Source organism: Octopus sinensis, linkage group LG13 (assembly GCF_006345805.1).
Source record: "Octopus sinensis linkage group LG13, ASM634580v1, whole genome shotgun sequence".
Lineage (NCBI taxonomy): Eukaryota > Metazoa > Mollusca > Cephalopoda > Octopoda > Octopodidae > Octopus > Octopus sinensis.
Window position 1 is genome coordinate 112,501 of NC_043009.1, and position 12,693 is coordinate 125,193.

Genomic DNA, 12,693 nt, shown 5'->3' on the forward strand with positions numbered 1-12,693 from the left:
TGTGTGTGTGTGTGTGTGTGTGTGTGTGTTCGATATATAAATATGTATGTATATCTCTATATATACAAAGTGTATATATCTGTATTTATGTATATTAAACTTTTTAATACTTTTTGATAGTTATATATATATTTTTAAACAAATTATAAATATAATTTAATAATTTTTATTTTAAATTTAAATAATTTAAATTTTTCAATTTTATATATTTTCTATATCATATTTTTATTTTTATGTTTTTGTTTTTGTTTTTTTTGCCTATTAGTGGTTTTATCTCTAATTTAATTTATACATATATATATATATAATTTGTATATATAATGCGTGCACACACACACACACACACACACACACACACATACATATATATATATATAATGTGTGTATTATGTGGTCGGTCGGTTCAGCTGAAAATATGCACACCTATGAACCCTTTCGTTACTATATTTCTAACCAAAATACACCCCTTATGTGTTTCAATTAATTTCTAACATAATCATAAAGTTAGTCTGGTTTCATTAAACAACTATAACTTTTTTATTTATCAATATATTAATAGGATTTTGGGAATATAATTGAATGAAATGTTCTCAACCAATTCTATACTATAATTTTTGTCACAAAGTGACTCTAATTGCAGGTAGATACAGGTAAATTCAACAAAATATAAAATTATTAAAATTTTGTTCAAACATCGCTATAGAAAATGGGTTATTAGCTAATATTCAATTGGGTATACAACAAAATTTTACGATAGAATTTGTTATTCTGTGTAACTTTCTGATACCCATAATAATATTTTTGGCAAAATAGTCTTAATTTCATTTAAGGTTGTGGGAAACCACTAACTATCCTTTCTTTCGCTTTGTTTACATTTAGCGTAACGGTTCGTTTCCGCCGTAATGATTTCAAATAGGCTCATTCGAAAAAGTAAAAAGAAATAGTCTAAGGCTTTACTCTCCTGGGAAAGTCTGTGGCTTGGTCCAGTTTCTTCAGAAAAATCACCGAAAGAAAGAATTTTTTCAATTTTCACTCCATTTAGGTGCCAATTCATTTTCTTTATCGCTGTCGGAGCTCTCGGATTCACTGTTTTCACTTTCGGAAAATGAAACATCAGATTCATTATCAAATACCACGTGCTTTTTTTTTCAGTCATAGAGTTAGATTTATCAAGGTCTTCAGGTGAAAATCCTTCGAATTCTGACTCGCTGCTTGATATGATAAAATTCGTATCCATTTTTTGTCAGAATTACAAAGTTTGAAAACACAATAGGAACAAATTTTGGAAAAAAATCTCCCAAAATTCACGGAATTAAAATTACACTTCGATTCTTGTACAAAACTGTAGATGAACTGTTTACGAAGTATAATCACGTGTTTTCACGAATATAATAAAGAGATTTGCTCTGATATTCTCATTTAAATATGAATAGGTAAATACGGGCGGGTTTGGGCGGTTTGGTCACATTAACCAAAATTTTTTTCGGGCGGCTTTGGGCGGTTTGGTAACGAAAGGGTTAAAAGTGCTGGCAAGTTTGCATGACAACTATTTTTTTCCTCAAACGAAAGGCGTGACCTCTAGGACAAAATTCCTCATCTTATAAAATGTGGCCCCAGTAGACCCGAATGAAATCGGGTTACATTAACCAAAAGGTGAAAAGGGGTATAAATGGGGCTGGAAGGGGATTAAAATTTAAAGGAGCGAGTGTTTAGGAATTCTCTGTTACATCAAGCTAAAATATTTGCGCCAGCCTTTTAATCTTCAATGTGTTGCCGTTCATGATGAAGAAGTTTTGAATGCTTGCCATGGTGAGTCTACCGTCGTGAGAAAGAATCACTTCAAAACTTGGTGTTTACGAATTTTCTTTTACATCAAGTTCAAAATTTTACGCCAGCCGTTAAACTGTCAATACGTTGCTGTCCGTCGTTAAGAAATGCCAGTCATAGTGACTCTACTATCCTCAGATTCTATCCCTTCAAACTTTGCTTTCCAATATTTTATTATTTTTATTCAGCTCGCAAGTTCGTCTGTCCCTTTTAAATGTTAGCGTTTTGCTGTCTGCCTTGAAGCAGACCTTTCCGTTGCCACTGCCTGATATTTATGATTGATTTTTCTAAATATTTTATTTCTCAACTTACTCAAGATCTTTTGTTGTTTATAAATGGGAGAGAGATAGATAAAGATAGAGAGTAAGAGAAAGCGAGGGAGAGTCCGAGAGAAAAGAAAAGTAAGAGAGTGGGAAAGTGAGAAAGGAGAGAGAAACAAAGAGGGAGAATCATCATCATCATCGCTTAACGTCCGTTTTCCGTGCTAGCATGGGTTGGACAGTTTGACCGGGGACTGGGAAGCCAGGAGGCTGCACCAGGCTCCAGTCTGATCTGGCAGTGTTTCTACAGGTGGATGACCTTCCTAACGCCAACCACTCTGTGAGTGTAGTGGGTGCTTTTTTCGTGCCGCCGGCACAGGTGCCAGGGGGCCACGCAGCGGCAACGATCGGTTGGTGCTTTTTACGTGCCACTGGCACAGAAGCCAGTCAAGGCGGCGCTGCAATCGGCCTCGTTCGGATGGTGCTTTTTACGTGCTGAAAGGAAGCAACAGAAAGTAACAACCACACTCTTACCCGCGTGTAGAGCGTGTCACCTTCAGCTAGTATATATATATACATATTTACGACGGGCTTCTTTCAGTTTTCTGTCTATCAAATTCACTCACAAGGCTTTGGTCAGCCCGAGGCTAAAGTAGAAGACACTTGCCCAAGGTGTCACGCAGTGGGACTGAACCTGGAACCATATGGTTGGTAAGCAAGCTACTTACCACACAGCCACATTCAAATTTTAACTAAGAGTCGATGTTAACCTTATTTTTTTTGTTTTGTTTAGTTGGAAAAGGAGACATATATGGTTAAATTTGGATGGAAATATAAACGCACATTACAATGTCTTGGAGTTGTGTTTTTAATTAAGGCGCCGAGATTAATGCAATTCAGCATGTGAAAACATTTAATGCTTATAACAAATTTGTAGAGGCGCCGAACAGCCAGAATCGTCAGACCGTCGGATAAAATACTTCGCAGTAAGTGCTCCAGTGCCTTGACGAGGTCAGCTGTGTCTTTCATCATTTTGGGGTTGATAAAGAAAGTAGCGTTTCAGGGCTTGACAGAATTACTAAAGTGTCAGACGAAGATACTTTGTAATATCTTTTCCGCTTCTTTGCGTTACGAGCTCAAATTCCCCATGTTACTGGGGGTCCCATCAATTGTAAGCATCAAAGATAAAAAGAATGAATGAAAGAAAGAAAGAGACTGCCTTTGAAACTCTAATAAACATGCAAGTGGAAATTCGCTACTAAGCGAGTGAAAAGTAGGAGAAATCTACAGAGGAAGAACTCCAGTCAGGCAAGTGCTTCGGTCCGTTCGTTCCTAACACTCTTAGAAAGCAGGGTCCACCTCGGTAAAGACCCCCGGATATCCTTCTGCTTCGGGTGATCTTATCGCTGGGCGTTTTCTTCTAAGTATGTGTTGGGGCTTGTAGTATTCCTTTTCAGCTCCAACATTCACTTTTCTTCGCTTATAGCTATATTGGCGTGTGTTCATAAAGACACTGTGCATCCGAAGAATGCGCCAGAGCTTTTTCAATATATTTATATGCTTAAAACAACTACACCAGTTGTCCAACACTTCGCCCATGTAACATAAAGAGGCCGTAGGTTCACACCAATATTACGTTTTAGTTTGTAAATAACATAATGGCACTTGTATTCTCTCTATGCAGGATTGGCTATCGGTTCCTCCGGGAGAGACTTTTACACCCTTCAATAGGGTCTATTTCCCGGTGAGTTAGATATAAAACCTGCTGAAAGACGGAGGGTCGGTGACTAAACCGACCTCCTGTTACAGTAAGGCGGATGGAGGTACCGACTATATTACACTAACTATCCAATAATAAACACTGGAATTTAAAAACTCCAAAATTATATACATTCCGTGAAATATGCAACCAGTAATGGAGATAGCAGGGCCCTTATACTGTTTACGTTACATACATACATACATACATACGCACATACGTGCATGCATACACCAGGTGGTGATATTAAGTTAGACATGGCCTGGGCATATACTGGTGGAAACCTATCTAAGTTATATATATGAATGCATGGCTATTCGACTGGCTTTCATACAGCTTCCGTCTACCAAATTCACTCACAAAACCTCGATCAGCTCCGGTTGCTATAGGAGAAGACATTTGGTCAAGAGGCTGCACCACGCATTGGATTTTCATTTTCCATTGGTACTGAGGGAAAAACCTCAACTCCAATAGCTAAACTCCAAGTTGTTCTCGGTAGGATTCGAACTCATAGCACAGAAGGCCTCAACGAATGCGACGAAGCATTATAACTGGCGCTCTAACGATTCTGCCAATTTGCTGTCTTGCTTTGCCTCGCAAATTTCCAAACTGGCTTTTAAAGATTATCGAAATTTTTGTTTACATATTAATTCTTCCCATTATTGATTTTTCCTTTTGCTTTGAGACAAAAGGAAAAAGAAATCTCATTTATTGGATAGGCCCCTGTATATTACTGATACTTATTTTATCGCTTCAAGTGCGATGAAAAAATGAAGTTGACCGCGATGATAATGGTGTTTCGAATATACAGTGATAACGGAACCAAATTCTGGAATACTTTTGCTTCGGCGCCCTACTGTATCTGGCAATTCATTTCAACATATAAATGTTTGATATACGAAATATTTACACGAACGGGAAAATATATTTATAAAGAATTTGAACTCACTGGCATAAGGCTTTTCTGTTGCCCATGGCTCTATGGCTGTTTCGACCGAAATCCTTCACACATCTGCCTGCTTTTGACAACGTACAACTTCCTGACGTCGATGTCACTGGAGAAAAGAAAAGAAAGATATAATTACTAGACAGGTATAACTGGTATCAAGTACTTAGACATCGACCCCTAAACAGTATCAGTTTGAAAAAGATTGATTTTTAATTGGTGAATGATTTTAAATAGATTTTTAATAAATGAGTGATAGGACACATAACCACGCAGACCTTTTTAGAATGGTGACATACTAACACTAGTGGGGTAGTGTCTATCACTGTCATCTTGTCTTTTATCTTTTACTTCTTTCGGTCATTGGATGCGACCATGCTGGGGCACCAGGTTCAAGGTATTATCAAACAAATCGACAGCAGTACTTAATTTTTAGTATGGTGATTATTCTATTGGACGTATTTGCTGAACTGCTATGTTACGTGGACGTAAACAAACAAACAGCGATTGTCAGGCGATTGATGGGGGAGACAAAGACAAAGATACCCGCAGACATATGTACGTGGTGAGAAAATACAGGGGTATCAGTTAATTATGATTGTATTCAACATATTCCCCTCTCAGATTCAAACACTTATTGCAGCGGTCTTTCAGTTTTTCTTATCCCTGTAAATGAAAAGAGTATGAGAAAGACGAAGAAACAGATAGACAGGAAGAAAGGAACAGTGAATAGGACGATAACAGCTTATAGTCTCGGAATGACTAGGAAAAAGTTATGCCTTCCTCTCTGCCTGACTTTCTTCTTTCTTTTTCCTTCATTCTCTGCTTTCCTTCAGACTTCATTTCAATCTTTATTTCATTCTTTCTTTCCCTCTCGCTTTCATTCCCACATTTTTCTTCTTTATATATACACACACACACTGTGGTGTTTGGTGAAAGAGTGTGACGGATAGGGGAGAGCGGAAGTAGGGCTTGCAGGGCGCATGCGCCGCAGGAAGCGGAAGTGACAGGCAGAACGCACGTGTGGATTTGACCAGTTGCGGCAGACACGACGAAGGCACCAGACGATCGAGTTGGCTAAAAGTGATCCGAGTTCATCTCCGACGAGGTAAGACCCAATTACATTTCCATTCTCCCCTTTTCTGTCGTACTCTTTTCACCGTTCACACTACAAGCTATTTCGGCAAATAAACACTCGGTTTTATAAAAATAGAAAAAATTATGCAGAGTGCTCTGGTTTCGCGCGAACCTATAACGCCGTTTTGCGGCGACACTGATGTGGTCGCTTGGTTGAAGAGAGTGAAGTTGGTGGCGAAGCTCCATGGTATAGGTGACCTAGCGAGCTTCATGCCGTTGTATTTGGATGGCCCGGCGTTGGCGTTATATTTAGAGATGGAGGAGACGGACCAACTTAGCGCAGATAAAGTAGAAATCCGACTGATGGAGGCCTTTGCGGAAGGAATGTTCGAGACATACGCTCGCCTGGGTAGAATGAGATGGACTGGGCAACAGGTGGACGTATTTGCCAATGAGCTTAGAAGACTGGCTAAATTAGCGGGTTATGAGGGAGAGTCGCTAGAACGGACGGTTAGGTTAGCGTTCGTGACCGGCTTTCCCGACATCATGTCGGTCGAGCTACAGAAGCTCCCGAACGTGCGTTCGATGCCGATGGCCGACATCATATCTCGGGCACGTGTACTGGTTTGGTGCAGCAGGATGACGTCGGTAGCAGCGACTGCAACGTCGAAAAGTGGCCCAGCTAGGAGCAGCGGAGAGGGGCTGAGGAAAGAACGTGTGCGACCGTTCAAAGGACAGTGTTTCCGGTGCCAAGCCTGAGGTGATTTGCTACCGGTGTCGAGAGCCAGGGCATGTAGCCAGCGAGTGTCTGCGGGGAAACGGGCCGCGGGAGACTACTGCGCCGGTAGTTGTCCCTTTGGATTAGTAGCGGCGCGTTTATCATCGCTACCTGTGGTCGACATTCTGGTGAAGGGGAAGATGTCGCGAGCCCTGGTGGACACGGGCTGTACAACGACCCTGATGACTACAGAAGTGGCAGAGACGTGGAGTGGAGGAAGCAGTGTTAGGGCAGTCGACGGAAGAGAAGTACACTGCGAAGGAGTTACGGATGCGCAGATTGTGGTGCAGGGACTACAGCTGACGTGAGCAATTGTGGTTGGTCACTTAGTGGGCGAGATTGACGTGGTGATGGGGATGGATGCAATCACCCGCTTGGGAGGTGTTACCGTCAACGAGGCTGGCGTAACGTTTGGGTTAGCGGGGAAACCGTGTAGGGCGAGACCGTGCACCGACGACAACCGTGAGGAAAAGGATGCGGCGCACACCATTGAAGACCAGGATTTTCGGGCTGTCTTTGATGGCAAGAGGTGGACAGTGGAGTGGCACTGGAAGGGAGATCCCCCGATGTTAAAGAATAAAGTGGGCTGCTATCAGCATACTCTAAAAGGAGATGCCAGAAGTGAGTTCGAGGGGGAGGTGGAGCGGTGGATTAAGGAGGGCATACTGATCCCTTGGGAAAAAGAAGAGAGCGGAGTTCTGCCACTGATGGCGGTGATACAGCCCACAAAGCATAAGGTCAGGCCAGTGCTTGACTTCCGAGGGCTGAATGACCACGTGTCGTGTCATACAGGCGGCGAGGCCACGGATGTCTGCGGAGACACCTTGCGAGAGTGGAGGCAGACGACGGGGGCCTCCACGATTGTTGATTTGAAGTCGGCATACCTACAGGTGCATGTGGCTGAGAAATTATGGAAGTACCAGCTCGTCAGGTATAGGGGCCGGACGTACTGTCTGACCAGGTTGGGATTCGGGCTGAATTCAGCGCCGAAGATTATGGCAACAATTCTCAAGGCCATCCTGAGGAAGGTGGACAGAGTAAAAAGGGCCACCAATTCATACATCGATGACATTCTGGTGGATGAAACCGTGATACCAGCAACGGAGGTCATAGGCCACCTGAAGAGTTTTGGACTGATCGCCAAGCCGCCAGAGGCTATGGAGGGAGGTGCTGCACTGGGCCTCAAGCTATGGAGAGACAAGGCTGGCGCCTTGGTGTTCCGGCGAGGGAATGAGGTCCCTGAACTGGGCGCCAGCATGAGTAGACGGGAATTGTTCTCTGTGTGTGGGAAGCTGGTGGGACACTACCCGATTGCAGGCTGGCTCCGGACAGCATGTAGCTTCATCAATAGACGAGCCGAAGGAGTGAAGTGGAATGATAAAGTGGGGGAGAGGACGATCGACATGATGCAGGAAGTCTTGGTCAGAGTAGGAGCAGAGGACCCAGTGAGGAGCAGCTGGTATGTTCCCAAATCAAAGAGCGGGATCGTATGGTGTGACGCCAGTAGCATCGCAATAGGGGTTGTCTTGGAAGTGGGAGGTGTCACGGTGGAAGATGCAGCCTGGCTCAGGAAGATGGATGACTGCAATCATATCAACGTGGCGGAGTTGGATGCCGTGCTGAAGGGGGTGAACCTAGCCTTGAAGTGGGGGTTGCACACCATAGCAATCAGGACTGATTCGGCCACTGTGTTTGGTTGGGCGACAGCAGTCATCACCGATGAGCGGAGGGTGCGGACCAAAGGGGCTGCAGAGATGCTGGTAAAGCGTCGATTAGGAATACTGCGTGAACTAACCACTGAGTTCAATCTGAAGCTGAGCGTGATCTTTGTGCCTTCCGAGAAGAACAGGGCAGATGTCCTGACCAGGGTAAAGCGAGCCTGGTTGCAGGTGCCAGAGGATGCGAAGCAGGCTGTAGCTGCAGTATGCCGTCTGAGCGACTCGGAGTTACGGAGACTGCACACCATGCATCACATGGGTGTGGACAGGACATTGTTCCTAGCCAGAAAAGTTGATACCGACGTAACAAGACAGAGCGTGCAAAGAGTGGTTAGCAGTTGTGACAGGTGCCAGTCCATCGACCCTGCTCCGGTCGTGCATGAAGCGGGAAGTATTCCAGTGGACCAGGACTGGAAACGACTGGCGGTGGACATAACACACTACCGGCAGGGGACATACCTCTCAAATGGTTGACTGCGGACCGGGGCGGTTGGCCATATGGAGGGAGATGAAGTCGGGGACCGCAGAAGAAATTGTGAAAGTGTTGAATGAGATATTCCTGGAACGAGGCCCCGTGGATGAACTGCTTCTGGACAACGGCACTACATTTCGCTCGGATGTGCTGAGAGAAATGCTTGATGAGTGGAAGGTCAACCGCTTCTTCAGGGCGGCATACCGGCCAAGTGGAAACGGGGTGGTGGAAAGGCATCATCGTACCATCAAGGCCATGGCAGAGAGGGGTCACATTTCACCAGTCGAGGCCGTGTTTTGGTACAATATGTTGCCCAGATCAGGACAGGCTGAGGAGTCGGTGCCACACAGGGCAATATTCAGGTACGAGTGGAGGCATCCGTGTACTACATCAATGCGACCCGGGGCAGAGGAAGAGCACGCCTTCGTGCAGGTCGGGGAGGAAGTCTGGGTAAAACCCCCAAACGCACGGAGTACATCGCAATGGGGAAAGGGGACAATAACCTCTGTAAATTCAAAGAATAACATCTCGGTCGATGGTATGCCACGCCACGTTTTGGACATACGGAGGATTGTCCATGCCCCAGAGGATGGGACCAGCAGCAGTGGGCAAAACGAAAACAACAGACAGGATGACGAGGTCGGCAGCAACACACCAGGAACAAGTCCTAGGGTCGCACTGCGACCACTGAGGGAGCGGCACCCTCCTCCCTGGTTGGCTGATTATGAAACCAGTTTCAGGTGCGGGAGCGAGTGAGGAAGCCGGTTCAGTGATCTGTAGATCTGGGGGGCGTGTGGTGTTTGGTGAAAGAGTGTGACGGATAGGGGAGAGCGGAAGTAGGGCTTGCAGGGCGCATGCGCCGCAGGAAGCGGAAGTGACAGGCAGAACGCACGTGTGGATTTGACCAGTTGCGGCAGACACGACGAAGGCACCAGACGATCGAGTTGGCTAAAAGTGATCCGAGTTCATCTCCGACGAGGTAAGACCCAATTACATTTCCATTCTCCCTTTTTCTGTCGTACTCTTTTCACCGTTCACACTACACACACAAACAAATTTTCTCGAAACTTTTACGAACATCTAAATCTGTACTTAGAATAAAAAGAAATAAAATATATAAAGTTTTTGTTGTTGCTTAATGAAAGGCCGGTCCTAACTGAGTCAGACACATGATCAAAAGCAATACAGCTGTGACCATCCTATTATGCAAAGAAGAAATTTGGCTTCTACCACGTCGATCGACCACGTAGCATCACCCTCTATATTTGTTCTATTAACTTTTGTCGTTATTTATTGAAAAGCCACTCCTGAGTTAGACCTATGAACAAAGGCAGCTGTGAAAATCCCACGATGGAAATTTGAATTCTATACAAAGTAAGATGACGACAATTTTAAAATGCGCACGCACACACACACATGCACACAAACGCTCGCACACAAACACACACACACACACACGCACACAAAGGTGTTCTCACACGAACATGTTTGTTAAACTAGGAAAAAAAACGGAATGAGTGCTATAAAAACAGAATACATGTAACACAAAAGACCATGAACTTTATACTATACAGAGCGTGAGAGACGGTGGGACAGCGAGAGAGAGAGTATGTCTTTATTCACCATAAGGTTGAGAAAAAGAGGGGACAAAACAAACGTTGGGGTCAGGGTATCGAATGAGACGAAACGTATGAATAAACAAACAATTAAAATATATACAATTAAATGAGAATGAGTGAATAGCAAAAAATGAAGCGGAGGACGCGGTCGACCCCATGAACCACATACTCACACTGAAGACTTTGCTTTCTCCGTTTTCACATTCTTGATTAAACAGGTTCTTTCACTCGCAACATACTTGCTATAGACTTCGATCTTTTACGAAACGCACTTTGCGATAGGTATTTCTTCTCCAGCCTTATTTTCCGTTTCATGTGGAAAACAAAAAAGTCGATTAGCTCGAGACTGGAGATAAACATGCCTGTTGCAATTCCTTTTACTCTCGTCTTCCATACTACTTCTTTCGCCATAGCAACTACCGAGAGAAAACAGGCTCGCTCCTCCCTATTCAGGGAGGTCGGCGGAACTATCTTAATTATAGATTCGCTCGACAGTTGTACTCTTCTCGAATGCGACAGTAGGTGTTCGACATAAGCCCAGAGTTCAGTCACCTTGGGGCATTGCACAATTGCGTGCAGGACAGTTTCACTGTCCCTCTCACATCTTGCACAAACCAGCGAAGGTGCACACCCATGTCTAAAGAGCTTATCTCGAACCGGTAAAGCTCCTCTGTAACATTGCCAGGCCAGGGACTTTTGGTAATTATCCATAGGCCCCGGACCGAAAGTTCTTTGGAACAGGCTGGCCAGTTGATTTTCGTCGAAGCCCAGGGTTTCTCCCAAGACGTCATCACACTTAAACTCTACAAACCCTCTATAGAAGAACGAGGTAGTACCCCCGCCACCGGCATTGCCCGACTGGGAGAGAAGCACGAGTGTCTGATGGCACTCTACATGCCACACGCCCAACCTCGGTCTACAGTTGATCCATGGGTTCAGTTCGTTAAACGATGTGAAGTGTGGAAATAACAGCTTGACGAACGGAGACCACACCTGCTCACCGTCCAGGTAAAGCCAGAAGTGCCTAAGCCTGAGCGCATGTCTGCGCATTTTTAGCCACGGCATCCCTAACCCACCCTTCAGCGGCTTTTGGTAGCAAATAGAGCGCCTTACAAGAGGTCTGCTGCCCCTCCACAAAAAGCGAAAGAGCATGCGTTCCAGTTTGTTCAGCCACGAATCGGGGCAAGGCACGACGGTCAGGCAGTAAGTGATTACAGAGGCGATAAACACCTCTGCAACCTCCGCCCTCCCTTTCAAGGACAGCTTCCGCTCAGACCATGTCTGAGTTAGGATAGCCACCTTTCTCGCCACCTCGCTCCAGTTCTTCTCTATCTGGAGATCTGGACCTAACCAGATTCCAAGCATTTTCACCGGTCCTTCCGTCCAACGTCCTACGACGCTGTCGGAAGACATCGACTTGCCCCTCCAGGTGCCGAGTTGCAAGCCGACCGATTTATCCCGGTTGACTTTCGCTCCTGCCACCGCTTCGTAGTCCCTTAAGGCCTCACCCACCCACTGTAGGTGCTCGACTCGGGAAACGATGACGGTGATGTCGTCCGCATACACCGAAGCTGACTTTCCGCACCCTAGATCTTGCGGAGTGCCTCTCATAGTTTCCAACCTCCTCAGCAACGGCTCGAGGGCCAAAACGTAGAGAAGCGGGGAGAGAGGACACCCTTGACGTACCGAACGTTCAATGCTGAACGGCTCCGAAAAGAAACCATTCACCCGAACCACCGATTCGATGTTGCTGTATAAAGCGTTGATCCATCCGCGAAAGGTCGGGCCGAAGCCAGCCGCCGTGAGGACCGCCGCCAGATACAGATGGTCCACCCTATCGAACGCTTTCGATTGGTCCAAGTGGACCATAGCCCCACCCTTGCCAGGAATCCTATTTACCCTTTCTAAGGCATAGCGTAGAAAGTGGAGATTGTCGTGGATGGTCCTTCAAGGGATAGCACAAGTTTGCGGCTCGCCAACAAGTTCACCCACGACCCGCGCCAAACTTTTTGCTAAGACCTTGGCCAAAATCATCAACTCTGCGTTAAGCACAGTGATGGGCCGAAAATTATCAATTAAATCTGCCTTGTTTGGGTCCTTTCTTAACAGCGATACCTCCCCTCGGCTCACAGACTTAGGAATTCTCCCGTTCTGCTGCCAGTTGGTGTACACGCATGCAAGTAGGTGCCCAAACAAGTCTGGCATGCTACTATAGAGCTCGTAAGGCAGACCATCGA

The 12,693-nt window shown here is 45.2% G+C and overlaps 1 protein-coding gene across 2 annotated transcripts in view; it reads right to left on the bottom strand.

The window, feature by feature from the left end:
• The window catches only part of LOC118765732, a 149,851-nt gene that overhangs the window by 73,536 nt on the left and 63,622 nt on the right, over window positions 1–12,693 (bottom strand). For both annotated transcript variants that reach the window (XM_036508092.1, XM_036508093.1), the window contains exon 2: window positions 4,796–4,901. In XM_036508092.1, the coding sequence (XP_036363985.1) occupies window positions 4,796–4,901 (106 nt within the window). The remainder of the gene's footprint in view (window positions 1–4,795; window positions 4,902–12,693) is intronic.